The 22,092-nt window shown below is 41.3% G+C and overlaps 1 protein-coding gene across 1 annotated transcript in view; it reads left to right on the top strand.

Annotated features, from left to right (window-relative positions):
* Nucleotides 1-4,409: 4,409 nt before the first annotated feature.
* Nucleotides 4,410-22,092, top strand: part of KLHL12 (kelch like family member 12) — a 30,126-nt gene continuing 12,443 nt past the window's right edge. The window contains exons 1-6 of the mRNA XM_036079599.2: nt 4,410-4,598; nt 6,467-6,700; nt 11,317-11,470; nt 12,550-12,767; nt 19,169-19,318; nt 20,746-20,860. Of these exons, the coding sequence (XP_035935492.1) occupies nt 6,506-6,700; nt 11,317-11,470; nt 12,550-12,767; nt 19,169-19,318; nt 20,746-20,860 (832 nt within the window). The 5' untranslated portion in view covers nt 4,410-4,598; nt 6,467-6,505. The remainder of the gene's footprint in view (nt 4,599-6,466; nt 6,701-11,316; nt 11,471-12,549; nt 12,768-19,168; nt 19,319-20,745; nt 20,861-22,092) is intronic.

Genomic DNA, 22,092 nt, shown 5'->3' with positions numbered 1-22,092 from the left:
GAGACTCCAGGATCATGACCTGAGCCTAAGGCAGTCGGACTGCATCTGATCCGACTGCCTCCGTCCATTTTGCATGTGAGGCCATCCGGAGATCCAGAGCAATTAGTGGACCTAGTGTGTATGTGTTTGCTCATTTGTCAGTAGTTGGACCCGGGAAAGAGGATCTGAGAGAGAACATTGATTGAGCATCTTTGTACTTCTTCATATGTCATTTTATATCTTTTTTATCTTTAACCCTGTGAAGTAGTAGCATTATCCCATTCCACAGATGAAAACCTTAAGGTCCCAAAAGACCAAAACTTTTTCCCAAGATGATGGACAGGTTTGGAGTCAGTATCTGAATGCAGATCATGCTGACTTAAACCCCATGTTCTAAAGCCTCAGATCATTTAAAAATCCCTTCTGCTCCTGATTTCAGTATCTTCCCTTGCCTTTATCAGAACTGCTAACTAGTAGCAAGTGCATATTACCTTCTTTGGCTGCGTACATCTGGTTCGCTCACTTCCTAAATACTTGTTCAGGACCTGCTGTATAGTAGACACTAGAGGAAAACAAGTAAATGATGGCAAAACACTGCCAAGCTCTGATTAAAGAAAGGCCAAGAATAAAAGCTAAGAATCAGACTCTAGCCCTTTCCTATCAATAAATTAAAAATTAGGACGGAGACGGGCGCCTGGGTGGCTCAGTTGGTTAAGCGACTGCCTTCGGCTCAGGTCATGATCCTGGAGTCCCTGGATCGAGTCCTGCATCGGGCTCCCTGCTCGGCAGGGGGTCTGCTTCTCCCTCTGCCCCTCCCCCCTCTCATGTGCTCTCTCACTCTCATTCTCTCTGTCTCAAATAAATAAATAAAATCTTAAAAAAAAAAAAAATTAGGACAGAGACTAACTTATCTCTATCCTTAGAACATCCATTTTCAGTTTAAACATAGAACTCTGGGAACATTAGTAAACTCTTAAATTATTACAAATGGATAAGATCTAAAGAAATTTTTTTGTTTGTTTAAGATTTTATTTATCTGAGAGAGAGAATGAGAGACAGAGAGCATGAGAGGGAGGAGGGTCAGAGGGAGAAGCAGACTCCCTGCTGAGCAGGGAGCCTGATGCGGGACTCGATCCTGGGACTCCAGAATCATGAACTGAGCCGAAGGCAGTTGCTTAACCAACTGAGCCACCCAGGCGCCCAAGATCTAAAGAAATTCTTGAACACTCTGTCAGTCTGGTCCTCACAGAAGCATTCTCCAAGATGAAATTAAGTATACAAGGATTTCATTAGGGGAAATGCTTCTATGTAAAAGAAAATATAAAGGGAGCCAGAGAAGGCAGGGAGAGCCATGAGGCTGTGATGCAGGTCTGACCCCCACTGAAGAAAAGAGGGAGAGAAGGTTGGGAGAAGCGTCCTAGACTGCCTTGCCATCTAAAAAAAGGTTCAGCAAAGCCCTTTGTTTGGGAGAAGGCCTTGACCCAAAGTCCCCTGACAACCGAGTCCCATTTCCCCTAGAAAGGGTCTGCCTTAGCATCTCTCCAATCCCCAGCAAGGGGCAGGAAACAGCCCTTGGGAGAGGTGACCTGGGTGCAAACTCAGTGATGAATTTCAAAGCAGTGGCTGGGGCCCTGCTTTGATCACATTCAGTGAATAATTAAGAGGTACATTCTCTTGTCTGCCATGCTCTGGTGGTGCAAAAATGCAATGTATCCTGCCTAGCTGGTTTTAGAGATTCAACCTATATTCTATGTACTTGATCTAGAGTTCCAAGGCCAATTCTTTGTCTTCTGTTCCTGAAACCCTTTAATATAAATACCCAAACCATAAAGGCAGGATGATGTATGGAACTGGACTGACTGACTCACCCTATCCAGCCCTAGCCCTCCAGAATGGGCCTAAAAAAGTCAGAATAAGTTTGGGCTGTAGAGTTTCAGGTCAGTTATCCAAATGACTAGAAATATTCTTGTGGGGAAAGGATAGTGTCCCCATGACTTAAAGACCCAAAACGTGCTGAGACTATATCCCTGAAGAAAGTAGGGTAAGCCTGAACTAATTCCCTCAGTCTTCTGGCTTTTTTGCTAGCAGTTTCTCCATCTTTTATTCTCTGGGAAAAGTGTGAGCATATTCTAAACAAAGCCACTTTTTTTTTTAAGTTCCCTCTCACATCATGAAAAATTCTCAATTTAGCAGAAAGGAATTAGGCAATATCATTAAAGTGCTATTTTGCATCTGGAAAACACGGGATTATTTTTACTTTCCTTTTTTAAAGTTTTTATTTTTAATCTCTACACCCAATGTGGGGCTCAAACTCACCACCCCAAGATCATGGGTTGCACACTCCACTGACTGAGCCAGGCAGGTGCCCCTATTTTTACTTTTTATTTAAATTGGACATATTTTTAATCCACATGATGAAAAGTTCAAAAGGCACAAGTTATAGAGGGAAAAATCTCCTTTCCACCCTATCTCATGACTAACCAGTTCCTCACTCCAAAGAAACCAACATTTTGTGTCTTTCCAGATGCATTTTGTACATATACAGGCAAATATGAATATTAATATTTCCCCAAAGTTTTACACAAATAATAGCAACCTATACACACTGTTCACAACTTCATGATATTGTATTGTATGGATGTTCCACACTTACTGAAGCAGTTCCCTACAATGTATGTTAAGTTTGTTTTCAATCTAATCTACAGACAACCTGGTGCACACATCATTTTACATGTGCATGAGTCTATATGAGGGATAAATTTATGAAAATCACTCAGTTAAAGTTATCTTCAGTCATCATTTTGGTTCACTTTTCCCAAATACCCCCAATAGAACTTGTGCCAATCCTGCTTGCCCACCACAATGTGTAAATCAGAGATACTTTAAGATCATTTATTTGTGAGACAGCGCGTGCACGCAAGCAAGAAGCGGGGCGGGGGAGGGGGGTTGGCAGATGGAGAGAATCTTCAAGCCGACTCCCTGCTGAGCACCAAACCCGAGGTGGAGCTCAATCTCATGATTCATGAGATCACTACTTAAGCCAAAACCAAGAGTTGGATGCTTAATCGACTGAGCTACCCAGGTGGCCCAATCAGGGATACTTTTAGATCAGAGAGAGATGATATAAAAGATGGAAACACCATGTAAAATTAGATTGCTACCCACTTGGTTATCATTTTATTATCCATAAATCAAAGGTCCTGCAAAGGAAAACAGTACAGTGGTTCTCCCTTCTCCACAATTTCAGTTACCGGTAGTCACTGCTATCTGGAACCGGATGATCCCCTGGACATATTGCCAGGTCAGTGGGTAGCCTAACACTGTCATAGTGTCTACATCATGTGCTATTTTGCCTCTGGAAAACATGGGATTCATGTTTCACTTCATCCCATCATGTAGGCATTTTATCATCTCATATCATCAGGAGAAGGGTGGATACAGCACAATAATTTTAGAGAGAGACCACATTCACACAACTTTTATTTTAGTGTATTGGTATAGTCTGTTTTATTATTGTTGTTGATTTTTTACTATGCCTAACTTAACGATTAAACTTCATGATACATATGTATAGTAAAAAACATAGCATAAATAGTATTATTATTCATTTATCCATGGTTTCAGGCATCCCCTGGGGGCCTTGGAACATAAGCCCCCTGGATAAGGGGGAAGTACTGTATCATCAGAAATAGTTTGGACATTCACGGAAGTTGATAGTTCCTCATTCCCCTCTGAACCACTAAGAGAAGTGTGCCAAAATCAACTAGAAGCACAATTACTAAACTGAACACTCAGCACCCGCGAGCTGGTGAAAAGTCAGCAGAAGAGAAAGAGGGGAAATGATGACTACTGGGACTTCCCATATGATCCTTTGCAATTTCCCTCACAACGCCCAACTCCTACTGACCACAAGTTCCTTCCACTGCATTGTCCTGCACTGCAAGAAGTAGAGGAGAACCACCTCAAGGGTGATAATAGGCCCCATTATGATGCAGAGAATGCTGAGGTCAGTGGATCGCAGGGCTCAGAGGATTCTCCCCACAGCCATGGTCCGGGGGAAACGGCCGTTGTGGACAATGGACGTGAAGAAATTTGAAGCCCCCCTGGGCTTTATCGAAGCGAGAGGGTTCCTGAATACCCGGCAGGTAAAACATACCTCCCGCAACCAGCTCCTTAGTTTAGAAATGTGGAATCCGGTCAATCTGCCGGATCTCGGGAGACTGGGGCAGAATCTGATCTCAGCCAATCACGCGGCAAGAGCACTGTACACCCCGCCCCTCCCTGCCGGACCCCACCCTGCCCCACCTTTTCTCTCTGCCCTTCTCTAAGTGGGCGGAAGCCCGGCACCCAGGTACCTGAAGGTCACGTGACGCCTCCTCCCCACGTGATGCAGCCCGGTGCAGGGAGGAGGGCGGGCCTCGAGTTGCATTACGTCATCACGTCGCGCGGCCGCGGAGGCGAGATCCTGGAAGACCACGGTGACGGCTCCAGAGCCTTCGGGTCGGGGCGGCGGCGGCGGCACTTAGGCTCCTCCTGAGCCGCCTGCTGGCCCCGCGCCCCACCCAATTCTCACGGGCTGGGAACAGGCCCGGTGTGGCTGAGTGGGCCCGCGAGCGGAGGTGAGTCGCAGGAGGCGGTGGCGGGCAGCTCTGCTCTTCCCTTCCTAGCTCCCGGCTCCCGGTTACGGCCCTTCCCCCATCCATCGACTCCCTCCGGGGTGGAACGCAGAGACGCCGGTGAGCGGAGGGAGGCTTGCGGGGCCGGGGGCGCTCCTGGCCTGGAGCGCCCTCCTCTCATCCCCTCCCTGACCGCGCCCCTCCAGGACCTCCACCTGGAGCTGCCCGCGCTGTTCCCGGTGTTGTCAGGAGGGGAGACTGTCTTTCCTTCTCCCACCTGGAATTTAGTCTTTCTAGAATTTGACACCTTTCCGCTCTCGCCCCCTCCCCGAATCTTCCGTGGTGGAACCCCTCTATTCAGATGTTAACGGAAGTTCCAAAAATGTGAGAGTGAAAGATAGGGCTGAGATTTTGCCTGATGAGGCAGGAGTCCCCAAGGAGGAAGACTACACTGAATTAAGGTTACTGTCGGTTTTGACACTGAAACTGTAAAACCCAGTCCTACGCTGAGCCCTGTGGTAACTCCTCAAAAAATCTTCACAGTAAATGGGCATCTGTTCAGACTTTTCTTACATCTTCAGAATTGGAAGTAAATAGACTTAAGGAAAATCTTTTTGAAAAACGTCATATGCTTTGGTGAATCACCTCCTATTCTGTAAAATGGATGTTGCAGGTTGTTGGAGAGATTATCTCTAGAGTGCTTATAAAAGAATAATGCTAACTGTATATAGAAGTAGATGAGAATTTAGGATCTCGTTCGTGCTATTCAAAAATTACGGTTGTGAGTTGTGGACTCTTGAAGATCATTGTTTGATTTTTTTCCCCCTTAGATTATTTCAGAAGATTATAGATTCCAAATAAGACTTTCTTAATAACCATCCCATTTCATTCCCCAGAAATTGTCCTTGAAACAAAAAAAGAAAAAAAAAAAAAAGGCACTAAAGCCTGTCAATAATCAAGAGAGTAAAAAGTACATTGGGTTTTTTTTTAATATGTAATGTATTACTGAGTTTTTTTAATTGATGCATACAAGTGAACTTTGCAAGTGATTGGCTATGGCAGTAAAATCAGTAGTGGAATTTTAATAGGTTTCTATCCTAATAATTAGGCTCTTGGTTTCAGTGTAGAGGAATTACTACTGGATGTTTACTACTAATGTAGAGTAGGAAGACCCTTCTGTAGAAGAGCTTCAATAACTTAATCACGTGAAAGTCCATAGGTAAGCTTGCAGTGTTTGCATTATTCAGGGTAGGTATTGGGTCCTCATTTGAAATGTCATTTTTAAGAAGAAATCCAGAGATATTTGGAAGTCATAATAATTCTTTGCTTACTTCTTTAGAAAAAAGTTCATTTTCACTGCCTCTGGCCTTTATTGCTCTAAGTTGAATACACAATTTTTCTTTTCTTACATTTGATTTCTAAACATTTAAGGTACACCTGCTAGGATAGGAAAAATATATATAAAACAGAATCCTATCCTCTAAATACCTACTTAATCTATTTATGGATATTAAGTAATAGTGATATCACACCTTTAGGAAGTTTTATCTTTTCATTTTATCATTTGAGACTGTGACAGCATTGTGAAGATACGCAAGGTATGTGTGGTTTTTTTTCTATTTACAGTACAGTTGAGTATTGATTATAATAAATGTCAAGTGGCAGGGGCATTCGATGTTGGAATTTGGAGGAAGAAGAGATTGCTTTTACTTGGGTTTGTGGTTAGATTGTTGTGGTAAGACCAGTAATAGGAGTACTCTCTACTTGTGTTTGGGTCTGAGGAAGCCTCCTTATTTGTATAGGTAATTGAATATGTTTAATTTTCCTCATCCTTCAAGTGTGCTCTGGGTTTTTTTCTCTTGTACTTGCAGAATCCAAGGACCCCTTTCATTCTTTCTCCATATTGCTTGATGGGAGGCATTATGGCCCCCAAAGACATAATGACAAATACTCACGCTAAATCCATCCTCAATTCGATGAACTCTCTCCGGAAGAGCAATACCCTCTGTGATGTGACTTTGAGAGTAGAGCAGAAAGACTTCCCTGCCCATCGGATTGTGCTAGCTGCCTGTAGCGATTACTTCTGCGCCATGTTCACTAGTGAGGTAAGTGGTAAGTTAATGCCTCACAAATGAAATTCACACTTATAACCTTGTAGTTGTCTCATTTCATTGAATAAAATAGTAAAAGTTTGATATAATGGTGAATTTCTGTAGTGTGGTGGTTCAGTGGACAGACTCTGGTCAAAATCTGCCTTTAGACTATGTCTTAGTTTCCTCATCTCTAAATTAGGGGTACTAGCAATTGCAGTCACATATGGTTATTGTGACAATTATTTGAGAAAATCACATATGAAGTGTTTAGAACAGTGTCTGGCATGTGGTAAAACCCAAATGTCAGCTACTGGATTTTACTTTTAAAATTTGTTTTCCTGTTTTTTTTTTTTCCTTCTAAAGTCTAAGATTTTAAAGTGAATTCTAGGAAGATAAGGGGGAGGGAGGGAAAGAAGAGTAGGATTCAGTCCTCATCCAACTCCACCTAATAATATATGAAGAAAATCAACATTCATTCTGCCAATGTAGATTTAGAGTAATTTCATATGAGAGGAGGAGGACTTAATAAATGACTTCATGACTGTATAGGTATATGGAGTATAACTTGGAAAAAGATGCTGACTGTGGAGTATAAGCAGTTAAAGGGACTAAGGAAAAGGTTGATTCGACAAGAAAAAAGGTGCTTATAGGTATTAAGAAAGACTGCTTCAGGGGTGCCTGGGTGGCTCAGTCGTTAAGCGTCTGCCTTCGGCTCAGGTCATGATCCCAGGGTCCTGGGATTGAGCCCCACATCGGGCTCCCTGCTCGGCGAGAAGCCTGTTTCTCCCTCTCCCACTGCTTGTGTTCCCTCTCTCACTGTGTCTCTCTCTGTCAAAAAAAAAAAAAAAAAAAAGACTGCTTGGGCGCCTGGGTGGCTCAGTTGGCTAGGTGTCTGCCTTCGGCTCAGGTCATGATCCCGGGGTCCTGGGATCGAGCCCCGCATCAGGCTCCCTCTCCCTCTGCCTCTGCCCTACCTCTCCCTGTGCGGCTCTCTCTCCCCCTCTCTTTCTCTGTCAAATAAATAAGTAGAATCTTTTAAAAAGAGAGAGAAGAATGAAAGAGACTGCTTTAGGGGCGCCTGCGTGGCTCAGCTGGTTGTGTCCAACTCTTGGTTTCAGCTCAGGTTGTGATATCATGGGTGTGAGATGGAGTCCGCCTCCCCTCCTGCTCCCCTCCACTCAGCTGGGAGTCTGCTTGAAGAATCTCTCCCTCTGCCCCTCCCCTCCTCAAATAAATAAATCTTTAAAAAAAAGACTGCTTTAGTAATTGGCAGAATACTTAAAATGAAGAGTAGGGCTGTTGAATATATTGTGAAGTGCTCTTAGAAAGCCAGACAGCAGAGAGCACTGCAGCTTTTTTATTTTTCAAAAATCTCAAGTCTGATTTTTACATTTTAAATCAATTATCTTGAAATTTTTTTAAAGATTTATTTATTTTAGAGTGAAAGAGAGAGTGCAAGAGCAGGGTGCAGGGGGCGGGTAAAGGCAGAGAGGGAGAAGGGAAGCCTGAGCATGGAGCCTGTCGCAGGGCTCGATCTCACAACCCTGAGATCATGACCTGAGCCAAAATCAAGAAATCAGGAATTGGATGCTTAACCTACGAGCCACCCAGGCTCTTGAATTTTTTTAAGCTTGAGTGAGAGTACACCAATGTGTATTATATCATGTATCTCTGCTTATACATATGCCTGAAATATCTCATTATGTTAACATTATTTTTAAAAAACGCTATTTTCAAAAAAAATTTTTTAAGAGAGCACACGAGCAGGGATCGGGGAGGGGGCAGAGGGACGGAGAGAGAGAATCTTAAGGCTACATGTCTAGCGGGGAACCCGACGCAGGGCTCAATCTCACGACCCTTAGATCATGACCTGAGCCGAAATCAACAGTCGTAGGCTTAACTAACTGAGTCACCCAGGCACTCCTTTAAAAATTAAAAAGCGGGGGGGGTTACCTGGGTGGCTCAGTCGGTTAAGCGTCTGCCTTAGGCTCAAGTCATGATCCCCGGGTCCTGGGATCGAGCCCCACGTCGGGCTCCCTGCTCTGAGGGGAGCCTGCTTCTCCCTCTCCCCGCTGCTCATGCGTGCGCTCTCTCTCAATAAAATCTTAAAAAAAAAATTTTTTTTAACCATCAGTATTTAGTTAATCTCATCACCTTAGTGAAGATTTTGCCATTGGATCTGAATAGGAGAGTGATGGCTATATGTCATTCACCGTAGGGTTAGATGTTACCATCTCATTTTACAAATGAAGAAACAAGGTCTCAGATATTAAATGACTTGCCTTAGGTCACACGGCTTATAAATGCTAGAGATGGGGTTTATTCCTAAATTTTCTGACTCTAAACCTAAACAATATATGCCGTATTTGAAAAGCTGTGAATATATGCTGTATTGCTTTATACAAATCTTACTTGCTTTATACAAATTTTAACTACTGTGCTTCTTCAGCCTCTGATATGTGGATTTTTTTATATTCTATAATTTCAAAGCCAAAAGAGTTTATGATGCTCTGAGCCAAAGCTCGGTCACATGGCTGGTAGGAAAAACATGGAAACCTGACAGATCATTCCTGCTAATTCAGGCTAATTTTAAAATGCTCTTGTGTAATATAACATCATAGATCATGTCCTATATTGTCCTCCAGAAAAACTATCTGCCCGAGAGCATCAGAAGCAGTTGGCATTTAACTGGGTAAGGAAGGTTCTCTCAGCAGCTGCTGAGCATGAAGTACTAATGGATCAGGACTGCTGACTACTAATTATATATTGTACATCCTGTTCTTTGTCAGCTTGAGGAAAATTAGTCTGTCTTTACTCTCTCTGCACATTGAAATTGGTATGGAGTTCTATAAAAGAATTCTTTCTTTTTTCTCATCAGGGATTATTTTATAGTCTTTCTTTAAAAACTGGTATTAGGCAAGAAAATGCCAGATGGTTTTGTCTTTATTTTTAAGAGTAATTGATACAAAGGAGAGGGTCCAGAGATCTGGGTCCTAGGCTCAGTTCTCTTAGCAATGCTGCGTGAACCATGACAACCATCTAACTTCACTGGGTTGATCTTTAAAATAAAGTAGTTGAACTACATGGTTTCATTATTCTCTTCCGGCCCTGAAACGCTCCTCGAATGTGGTCCAACGGAAAGATCATTTGAGTGAGACAAAAGGACCTGAGTTTTAGCTGTCTCTTACTAGTTAAGATACCTTGGTTAAGTCACATAACTTCTTTGAATGGGAATAATACCAGACCTCTAAATCCTTAGCAGGTTGCTGTGAGAATTAGGTGAAATAATAGTAAATAAGAAGCACTTGGAAAAATTATAAAGCAAATATAAATGTGAAATGATACTATAAATTGCTTGAGTCAATAAATAGTGAAATATTTTCATATTTAAAAAATAGTTATTTGATGAGAATATGGTTTGTTGAATAAGAAATTTCTGGAATAGATGTACTTACATATTTCTCTTTGCAAATATCTTTACTATGTGCAATGTTAATAAAACATTTTTCCAAAATGATGTACTAGTGACATTTTTAATGTTAGGGATTGATTTTGTTATTGGCCTTGGTAGAGAATACTTTTTTATTATTATTTTGGGCTGATGGAGAAATCAAAGCTGATAAAGACATTTAGTTTGTAATGAAAGTGCACTGGAGTTTTGTGAATAATTTGAATTTCTAACTAAGGTTCAGATGTAATAAAAGTTTCATAAGGCAATCAATTTTCAGGTAGTTTACAGTTCTGTAAAACTGAAGATTTCCACTCTTAGTCAACAGTTTTCTATGATTATCTGGCCTCTTCGATACCCATTACTCTAAGGATATATTCTGGACTAAATAAGCCACTAACAATTCAGTAATCCCGAAATAGACTCGATCCATTATTTTGAAAAAGTATCAAACAGGGGTGCCTGGGTAGCTCAGTCATTAAGCGTCTGCCTTCGGTTCAGGTCGTGATCTCACGGTCCTGGGATCAAGCCCCGCATCAGGCTCCCTGCTCAGCGGGAAGCCTGCTTCTCCCTCTCTCACTCCTCCTGCTTGTGTTCCCTCTCTCACTGTCTCTCTCTGTCAAATAAATAAATAAAATCTTTAAAAAAAAAAAAGTATCAAACTAGTTATGTTTAGTGTCACAGTAGAAGGCCCCTTAAGATGACTTGCATGTTTCGTCATTGCCAAATGTAGTCTAAGGACAAATAGAACAATACTGAGTAATCTTGGAGGGTCTGGAGCTGTAAGCCACAGGGTCCTCTACAAGCATGAAATTTCGTTGAAATTTTGTGTTTTAAAAGCTGAGGGACACCAGTAGTATGTTCACGGAATTTTTGCATTCTATTCTGTAATAGATCTATGTTTTATTATGAAAGCAGAGTTTTAAATTATTCACTGGTAAAATTGATATCCCAAGGTGTCACCTCATTGTGTGCTCTTGGGTTACATACAGCTGCCCCCAATTTGAAAAGCTACAAATATATGCCATATTTGCTTTACAAATCAAACAAATTAGACCATAATTTTTTAAAGCTGTGTATTCAATTAATGTTAACATCCCTTCAAGCTCTTGGATATGAGATTCTGCCTTCATCTCGTGGAATTATAACCACCATTATTTCATACCCTTTGAATTTTCAGCTTTCAGAGAAGGGGAAACCTTATGTTGATATTCAAGGTTTAACTGCTTCTACCATGGAAATTCTGTTGGACTTTGTGTACACTGAAACCGTACATGTGACAGTGGAGAACGTGCAGGAACTGCTCCCTGCAGCCTGTCTGCTCCAGCTGAAAGGTACAGATGTTAAAGTTGCTGTCGTGCTAAGGTAGCCTTGGAAATGTTTAAAATTAGTGATGTAAACTTAATCCTAAAGATTATGGAGACAGACCATGGGCACTCATGTTTACTGCCTGTGGCACAGAAGATCAGATTTCAGTCGCAGTATCAAAGAGCCTCTCCGCATGTGAGTGTTTGGCTCTTCAGAAGAGAGCATTTACACCTTTTATGTTTTTTAAAAAATAGAAGAGGGGATTATAGACGTATTTTCTTACATATATATACACAGTAACTCTACAGGGAAACACAGGAGACTGATATTATTCATAGGCTACATGGAAAGGAACTAGATGGCCAGTGGATAGGGAGCCTGGGGGATTATTCATGGCAAACCCTTTTGTACTTATAATTTTTCAATCATGTAAATTATCTGTTGAAAATTTAAATTGACATACAAAAATGAAAGTATATAATGTTTTCACAAGATTAAATATTGCTATTCCCAGTCCGTCTTTCTTAACCTGCTCTGATGTTTCTGTGATTTTCAGTTTTTCCAAACACATGGTTGAAAATTTTCACTTTTTAATACATGATTGAAAACAGTGTGAAGCTTTTGCATTAGTGCACAGCTGTAAAGTTAGATTTATACTCTGAACTTGTCAATTAGAGAAATAAGAGATTGGTGTTAGTATCTTTTACTTTTCCTTCGTAGGAGTCTGTCAGAAGTTTGCATATGGAGTAGAAATTTAGGTACATTATGTTAAATTGTGATTGGTTTTATAAAAGCTTGATTCCCAAGAGTTTTATAGGTATTTTTGTTTAATTGTGCCAGTGTCCATCGAAACAATTTGTCTTGCTATACTTATTTTAAAGCTGAAACAGACACATAGTTGTAAAGGCCTTCTTTGAAGGTCACATAGCACATAAGACAGAAATTGCATTTGAATTCCTTAAGCATAAAATTTCTAATCTGATCACCAGGTGTTGAGCCAGGATTCCTCTGTTACCGTGTAGAGAAGACATCTCGATCCAAGAATGTAGACCGGTTCACACCTGGTCAAGTACCGTGAAGTGTTCATTGTCTGTGTTTGTCCTAGGTGTGAAGCAAGCCTGCTGTGAGTTCTTAGAAAGTCAGTTGGACCCCTCCAACTGCCTGGGTATCAGGGATTTTGCTGAAACTCACAATTGTGTTGACCTGATGCAAGCAGCTGAGGTTTTTAGCCAGAAGCATTTTCCTGAAGTGGTACAGCATGAAGAATTCATTCTTCTAAGTCAAGGAGAGGTGGAAAAGTTAATCAAGTGTGATGAAATTCAGGTACAAATTTGGCTTGGTATTCGGGTTTCTTTAAGACTGGGCCATTACAGAACTTGGGAAAAACAAGGTGGAATTACTGTGTTTTTGTAGCAGGGCGTCTTAATCAAGTGTCAATATTGGCTCCAAAGGTTTCACTCAATGCCCTGAAATTAAAAGCCAAATTTATTTGCACTTTGATGGGAGGGAGTGAGCCACCTTCCTCAGTGTATGATCCCAATGGTTAAGAGTCACTATTTTTTTTTTTTTTTAATGTTTCTCTGATGTCTTACAACTGACTTTTTTTTTAAAGATTTTATTTATTTGACAGAGAGAGACATCGAGAGAGGGAACACAAGCAGGGGGAGTGGGAGAGGGAGAAGCAGACTTCCTGCTGAGCAGAGAGCCCAATGCGGGGCTTGATCCCAGGACCCTGGGATCATGACCCAAGCCGAAGGCAGACGCTTAACAACTGAGCCACCCAGGCGCCCTGACTATTTATTTTTTAAGATTTTATTTATTTATTTGCCAGAGAACGAGAGAGAGAAAGAGAGAGCACAAGCAGGGGGAGCAGCAGGCAGAGGGAGAAGCAGGCTCCCCGCTGAGCAGGGAGCCTCATGTGGGGCTCGATCCCAGGACCCTGGGATCACAACCCAAGCCAAAGGCAGACGCTTAACCAACTGAGCCACCCAGGTGTCCCAAGAGTCACTATTAAAGAGTGTGTGGAATAAGCAGAAATTGGAAATAAAGTAGATTTCTGTAGAACACTTCTCTATTACTCATTCACTCATTTTACAAACATTTATTGAGAGTTTCTACTCTACAGCAGTAGATATTCTCAAACTATATTTGCCAGGTGCTATGGATCCAAAAGTGAGGAAGATACGGTTGTTTTCAGTAATTCACAGTGTGTAGTGGTAGAGACAGACAAAAAGACAAAACTTAGTATAATGAGAATAATGAACTTATTCAAAGTGAAGAAATTAGAAAAAAGAATGAAACCTTCTAAGTTAAAATTAGATCAAAAAGGAAGTGGATCAGAAAGGAAGTGAAGAAAGGTTGGTGATCAAAGCAGGAGGCAGATGATAAGTGCCTAATGGGTGTATGAGGGAGTGGGAAGAAGGGACATATGAACTCCCCTTGAGGGAGTTGTTTTTCACCTAGCAGAGGGGAAACTACCTGTGGGCGGGCAAGGGTTCAGTGACTTACCCCAGCAAGAAGGATCTTAGTAAATCCTAATGCTAAATCATGGTGCCAGTAGTTCAGCAGAGTTTTTATTGCATAGAGATCTGTAGTTAGGCTGACAATTGGAGTGAGAAGTCCAATATAGGCTATAGATGTCTCTGAAGCCCAAGGCATTAATTCCCAGAGGTTGAATTCTCTGGTTAGTAGCCCCTAGAAAATGCCTAGCAGAGCCAAGTGGTAGGATAGAAGTCCATCTGTTAGGTTTTGTTTCCTCCAGTCAGGAGAAATCCGATTCTCTAGGAAAGCTAAGAGTTCATTTTTTCCTCTCACTCTCCTTAGATAATAATAATAAATGAATTTTGAATTAGTGGATTCCCAGAAGTTAGTGGCACCTCATTTTAATATTAAAAAGAATCAAAGTCTGATGAATTTTCTAAGTGCTATAGAAGGAATTTGCTAAAGAAATCCTATAATACACTTTTGTAAATGCAATGATAACTAATTTATTTTATTAAAACTAGCATTTTTATGTAATATAATAGTCTTCAGAATGTTTCTTATCAAAATTTTAGCCAACTTTTTCTTTTTGTCTTACCCTACTGACTTTTTTTTTTTTTTTGAAGATTTTTATTTATTTATTTGACACAGAGAAAGAGAGATAACAAGTAGGCAGGCAGGCAGAGGGAGAAGCAGGCTCCCTGCTGAGCATGGAGCCCGATGGGGGGCTCGATCCCAAGACGCTGGGATCCTGACCTGAGCTGAAGGCAGATGCTTAACCGACTGAGCCACCCAGGTGCCCCTCCCTACTGACTTTCCTGAGGGAAAATTGATGAGGGCGCATTGGTGACATTGTTTCCAACTAAAGAGGAATCATTTTAGTTTGACATGGTGTCATATTAGTCCAGAGAAGCTGCTGTTACAAATGTTACTGAGCCAAGTATTTGCTAAAGTTTTGTTCTCACTCTTGCTGTGGTAGGACATTGTGTCCATGCACTAGAATGCCAGGTATAGACAAATGGCACATTCTTCAGACTTGGGAAACTGGTAACTTGCTGGAATATCTTGATTTTTCTTGATTTATCCATACATTAGAAAATATAGTAAATAGAATGAGTACTATAGACTTGAAGTTCACTGCACATAATAATAAAAGAGCTAAAACTTACTCAGCATTTACTATTGGTTTCTTTATTAAATATTTATTGGGCGCTTAATGGTGTGTCCAGAACAGTTCCATGTGCCAGCAATCCGATTAGACAAAAAAGATAAAAATCCCTGTACCCTGGACTTCTCATTTTAATTGTACTATTCTTGGTATATCTTATCTAATGTAGTTCTCAAAAGTGTCTCCATTTTTCAGAGGAAGAAACTGAGGCTTTGAGGATACCCATCATACCAGAGCTAGTAAGTGGTAGAACCAGGCCTCATATCTGGGCAAACTGGCTCCGGATTGTTCTGTTCCAAGAAACTATGAGCAGGTTGCCTAGTTAGTTTCTCATTGACCAAATCAGCAAGCAGTTACAGCAATCATTTATTTTAGAACTATGTGAACTTTGGAATAAAATTAAATGGAACAGGGAGAGCAAAAGACTAACTTTTTTATTCAGAAACTGAGACGATAAGAGTTTAAGAACTCTTTTGTACAGTCTTCCTTCAGCCTCTGTCAAGACTGTCTTTTTTTCTGGAAAGACAGCAGATGGCACATTTTTTTCTCTTCCATATACCAGCCAGAAAGAAGAACCAGATGTTTTACTCCCCAACTAGTACTTCCTCTTAATTATATAAAACGATAGTATTTAACACAGTGGGAAACAGTATATTGTACTGGTTAAAACAACATGGGCCTTAGGGGCACCTCGGTGGCTCAGTTGGTTAAGTGGCTGCCTTCGGCTCAGGTCGTGATCCCAGGGTCCTGGGATCAAGCCCCACGTCCGGCTCCCTGCTCAGCGGGGAGCCTGCTTCTCCCTCTCCCTCTGCCTGCCACTCTGCCTACTTGTGCTCTCTCTCTCTCTCTGTCAAATAAGTAAATAAAATCATAAAAAAAAAAAAAAAAAACCCATGGGCTTTAGAATCATCCTGGGATTTATTTTGGCCGTGTGACACATGTTAACCTAACCACTAATCTTCAGTTTCCTCTTCTGTAGATAATAGTCATGCTTAGCGCATAGGGTCATTCTGATCATTAAATATCAGTGCCTGATACATAAATAGTTCTCTGTGAAAATTTATTATGGGGAAATTTTTCTCCATAGTGAAGCATTAATGTAGGGGTTTTTTCCTCCCAGTTTAGCTGTTTCTCTGCAATGCTAGTTTATTCTGTCTTCAGTAAGATCAAGGATCTCTGCTCATGATTGAAAAACCCTATTATAAACTGATAAATCTAATTTAAACCTAAATATATCAGAGCCTGGCATGTAGCTGTTTACAACTATTAGCTTGTCATTCTTATCTTTAAAAAAAATTTTTTTTTAATTGTGGACAGCCTTCTGCACACTCCTCTGCATCTAATCCATCAGTAGGCTGGGTTAGTGTGACCTCCCATAAATTTGTTGCATAAATTTCTATCACCACTGCCACAGTCTAAGCACCCATCGCTTTTTTTTTTTTTTTTTTAATTTTATTCATTTATTTGACAGAGAGAAAGAGAGCACAAGCAGGGGGAGTGGGTGAAGCAGACTCCCCGCTGAGCAGGGAGTCTGATGCAGGGCCTGATCCCAGGACCCTGAGGATCACGATCTAAGCCGAAGGCAGACGCCCAATCAGCTAAGCCACCCAGGCACCCCGAAGCACTCATCACCTTTTGCCTAATGTACCAGAGGAGCCTCTAACTAGTATCCCAGCTCTTGGTCCTTCTACACTGTTCTACCCATGGTAGTCAGGGTAATCTTTACAAACATCAGTATGATCATATCACAAGCTTGGTTGAAACCTTTTAGTGGTTTCCCATTGCTGTTAGAGTAAATTCCAGTCTTCTAATGCTCTCTCTGAGCTGGCCCCTGGTTACCTCTTCAGCTTGATCTTTTACCATTCTTCCCCTTTCTCATTCATTCTACTACACCAGCCTGTAGTCTGTTGATTTTTGCTCTAGGACAGTGCTGTCCAGTAGACCATCATGTGAAGATGGGGAGGATCGATAGTTATGCCGTCCGGTTTGCTAATCACCTGCCTTGTGGGGCTGTTGAGCACTTGAAATGTGGCTAGTGTGACTGAGAAGCTGAGTTTTTAATTTAACTTAATTTTAATTAATGTAAATATACATAGCCATACATAGCTAGTGGCTACCATATTGGACAGTACAGCTCTAGGGTTTTTGCATGTGCTCTTCTGTTTGCCTTGGAGTACTTTCTCACTCTTCCTGGCTAACTGCTACTCATCCATCAGATTGAAATGTATTTCTTCTACAGGGAGGCCTTTTCTGACCCATCAGTCTGAATTAGAAAATCTCATGTTATTCTGTCTCATAGCCCCTGTACTTTTCCTACATGGTATATAATGACAAAGTGGGATTGTTCATTTTACTGTTATCTCCCCACATAAAAGCAAAGTTCATGTCTAATTTGTTACCAGTGTAAAACCAGCTTCCAGCCCTGGGCCTGGCACTTAGTAGGTGTTTGGTAAATCCAATGAATGAATATTCTGAAACATTTTCTCTATTTTCAGTTCTTGGGAAAAGTTCACAGAATGATGTCTTTATCTAGGCACTGTTACATTCTGAAAAAGGTATCTCAGAACAGATACACTCCCCAAATGATTAATTATATATATCATCTCAAAGCACAGTGCCTGATAAATGGTAATTGTTCAGATGCTAATTAACAATTATTTGGAAACTGCAGCATTATAGCATAATGATGTAAGACAAGTTCCTGCCTCACAGGCTTGGATGGAGGAGTTGGGGAGCAATCCTGGAGGTCATTAGACAGCACTTAATGAACACAAGTTATTTTTATTTTTTTTATTTTTTACTTTTTTTGCTTTGCTAAAAATAAAAATTTTTATTTATTTGTTTGGTTTATTTATTTATTATGTTATGTTAGTCACCATACAGTACATCATTAGTTTTTGATGTAGTGTTCCATGATTCATTGTTTATGTATAACACCCAGTGTTATACGCAATACGTGCCCTCCTTAATACCCATCACCGGGCAGGCCCATCCCCCCACCCCCACTCCCCTCTAAAACCCTCAGTTTGTTTCCTGGAGTCCATAGTCTCTCATGGTTCATCTCCTCCAATTCCACCCCCCCCTTCATTTTTCCCTTCCCTCTCCTAATGTCCTCCATGGTATTCCTTATGTTCCACAAATAAGTGAAACAATATGATAATTGACTTTCTCTGCTTGACTTGTTTCACTTAGCATAATCTCCTCCAGTTCCATCCATGTTGACGCAAAAGTTGGGTATTCATCCTTTCTGATGGCTGAGTAATATTCCATTGAATATATGGACCACATCTTCTTTATCCATTCGTCTGTTGAAGGGCATCTCAGCTCCTTCCACAGTTTGGCTGTTGTGGACATTGCTGCTATGAACATTGGGGTGCATGTGGCCCTTCTTTTCACTACATCTGTATCTTTGGGGTAAATGCCCAGTAGTGCAATTGCTGGGTCATAGGGTAGCTCTATTTTTAACTTTTTGCGGAACCTCCACACTGTTTTCTGAAGTGGCTGTACCAACTTGCATTCTCACCAACAGTGTAAGACAGTTCCCCTTTCTCCACATCCTCTCCAACATTTGTTGTTTCTTTCCTTAAACACAAGTTATTTTTAGAGCCAATTTTGGGGGTGCCTGCCTGGTTCAGTTGGTAGAGCAAGCAACTCTTGATCTCAGGGTCGTGAGTTCATGCCCCACATTGAGCATAGAGCTTACTTGAAAAAAAAAAAAAAAGCCAGTTTTGAATAGGGCAACAGATTCCTCCTCCCCCTGTAAAGTTCCAAAAATGGCCAGAAAAAAAAATTCAGGAATGGAAAAACTTCCGAAGTAAAAGCCAACTTGTGACTAATGGTTTATTAGGCACTGTCTCAGATTTTTTTACCCAATTTTACTGCAGCTCTGTAGCTGGTCTTAGTGAGTCGTGTGGGACAAGGGTTGTTTTCCCAAGAGCTTAGCTATTTCTGGAAGGGAGGAAATAATGGTGTAGGGGATGGGGAACAAGGAAGAGAAAGTAAGCACAGTTACTTTCTGAGATTGTGAGATAATTGGAAAAGCAGGGTTCCATGATGTGTAATTATACACTTGTAGGTGGATTCTGAAGAGCCCGTCTTTGAAGCTGTTATCAACTGGGTGAAGCATGCTAAGAAGGAGCGAGAAGAATCCTTGCCTGACCTGCTACAGTACGTCCGGATGCCCCTGCTGACCCCCAGGTACATCACAGACGTAATAGATGCTGAGGTAAGGCATGCAAAACACACAGGATCCAAAACCTTGAATATCTCTTGGAACTTAGTATTGTGTACTCAAAATTGGTTATTTTAATATAGGCACAGAGCCTCCCAAGTTAGCCTGTCTAGGAATGCCAGAGAGGATGGTGCTAGGTAGTCTCCACACAATTGCTTGGCAAGTCTGCCTTCTGGAAATGGAAATCTGTGGTTTAATTTTCTGTTTTCTTGTCTTTTTGTTTTATATGTCCCTATGTGTTTTACATAAGCAACATGAGATGATAAATGTCCCCTTCTCCATCAAACATAAGTTGTTCCAAATTGCCCTGAAAAAGATGCTTTGCCTATCAAGTCTATTTTTGACCTCTCGTGATATCAACATGAAAGTAGTTTGATACATTTTAATATCAATTTGGGTTATACTGTGTTTATTTATAAAAATGTTTTTCCAACCCAAGTTCTTTGTGTGTGGTATGTTTTCATAATTTTTACCATATATATCACTGATTTACCCTGACCATACTTTGGGCGAATACTGCTGTTTAACATATAGATAAAGCCCAGGTCAGTGAATGCATTCCTTCTTTTGGCCCAGCCCCAGACCTCTTGGGGAGTTAACTACATACAGTTTTCCAGGTCATATTAGAAAAGTTGCAGGCTGGTTAGTGTCACATGTCAAACTTTTTTTCATATTTGTAATTTCTAACAACTCATATAGCCATCGTGTCTGTTCTTTATATTGTGATTCATAATGCAGACTCTCGAGTCCAACTCAGGAGACTGAAATCCCAAATTCACCACTCCCTGCAGTGAGGGAGCCTGGCCTCACTCCCCTTCTCCTTCTGAGCTCTTCTAGAGCTCCTCATTGGTTGAGCCCAGCCAGAAGCCAGAGGGCCTAGGGACCCTACGACATACTTCATGTAGGCCAGTCTCCTAAGCCAGCGAGCAGAGTGGAGAAGGATGGGGAGTGAATCTAGGGATGTGACGGACAGATGCCCAGTACAGAGCTCTGTCAGGAGGAGACAGAGGCATCGTGACAGTGCTGTGAACCTTGGGGAAATTATTTCAGACAAGATTTACTTCTTCCTGTCATCCCAGGAATTAACAGAAGCCTTTTGGTTTTCCCTTAAAATTTTTATTAGCTATTTCCTACTTGTGTTTGTGTAATCACTGGAAGGATGTACAAACAAAAATAGTTAATGCCTAGTGCTGAGGCGGATAGAGAATACTTCTCACTATATCTTTTTATGTCATTTGATTTTTGAACCATGTAATATTGTCTGTTTTCTTAATTTGTGGAAGCCCACTGCATAGTTATTACCAGCAGCCCTTCTGGAACTGGTTTTCTAGATCAAAAAGTTATTTCTTATGTGTGCCGTTTATACTTGTATATTAAAGACATGGCCCCTGTGGCTCACTCTGCTCTCTGCTGTGTTTCAGCCTTTCATCCGCTGTAGTTTACAGTGCAGGGATCTAGTTGATGAAGCAAAGAAGTTTCATCTGAGGCCTGAACTGCGAAGTCAGATGCAGGGACCCAGGACGAGGGCTCGTCTAGGTAAGCTGGCATCTTGGCAGAAGGAAGGGATATATTTCAACTGCCCCTTGCCAGGTGGCATGATATAATTGAAAAGAACATTCTGTAAGAAGTACAAAGACCTGTTCCAGACCTGTTTTTAACCTGTTAGTAATAGTGTCATCTTGGACAAGTCACTTCACCACCCTGAGCTCTCCTACAAACCAAGGATACCTTCCCTATCTATTTCACATAACTGTTTAGAGGATTAAGTGGAATAGAGTATGTAAAAACACTTTCTAAATTGTCAAGTATTAGGCAGTGTAAGTTATAATTTTATTTCACTGGGGCGCCTGGGTGGCTCAGTCGGTTAAGCGTCTGCCTTCAGCTCAGGTCATGATCCCAGGTCCTGGGATCCAGCCCCTCATCGGGCTCCCTGCTCAGTGGAGAGCCTGCTTCTCCCTCTCCCTCTGCTTGCCGCTCCCCCTGCTTGTGCTCCCTCTGTCTCTCTCTCTCAAATAAATAAATAGAATATTTTTTTAAAATAAATAATAGTTTTATTTCACTATTTTTCGAGTCTTGTGAATTAGAAATTATTTCAAATGCCACGTAGTAGTTTGACATTCTGGAATGAAAAGAGGAAGGAAAAGCAGCAGTATGGTATAAAGTACGTGAGCGCAGCATAGTTGAAAGTACAGGGGTTTTGGTGGTGACATGCAATAGTTCAGAGCCTTGACTCTGGAGCCAGACTGTGTGGGTGCAGATCCCAGCTTACCACTTACTAGGTATATTAACTTTGGCAGGAAACATCCTCTCTGTGTTTCAGTTGCCTCCTTTGTAAAGTGTGAATCATCACAGTTCTTACCTCCAAGGTTGTTATGAAGAGTAAATGAAGTAATTTATGTAAAAGGCTTAGGACAGTTCTTGGCACATGACAAGTGCTGTGTACATTAGCTGTTATTTATTTATTTTTTTTTTTAAAGATTTTATTTATTTATTTGACAGAGAGAGAGAGAGCACAAGTAGGCAGAGAAGCAGGCAGATGGAGAGGGAGAAGCAGGCTCCCCGCAGAGCAGGGAGCCCGATGCGGGACTCGATCCCAGGACCCTGGGACCATGACCTGAGCCGAAGGCAGCCGCTTAACCGACTGAGCCACCCAGGCGCCCTACATTAGCTGTTATTTTAGCAAAGAGATTTAGGTTCAAATCACAGCTCCACCAGTGACCCGTTGTATGACCTTGGGTAAGATATCAATTTATCTGAGCCTGTGCTTC

Source organism: Halichoerus grypus, chromosome 7 (genome assembly GCF_964656455.1).
Source record: "Halichoerus grypus chromosome 7, mHalGry1.hap1.1, whole genome shotgun sequence".
Lineage (NCBI taxonomy): Eukaryota > Metazoa > Chordata > Mammalia > Carnivora > Phocidae > Halichoerus > Halichoerus grypus.
Note: the sequence above shows the minus strand (reverse complement) of the source record. Positions and strands in the feature narration are given on the sequence as shown.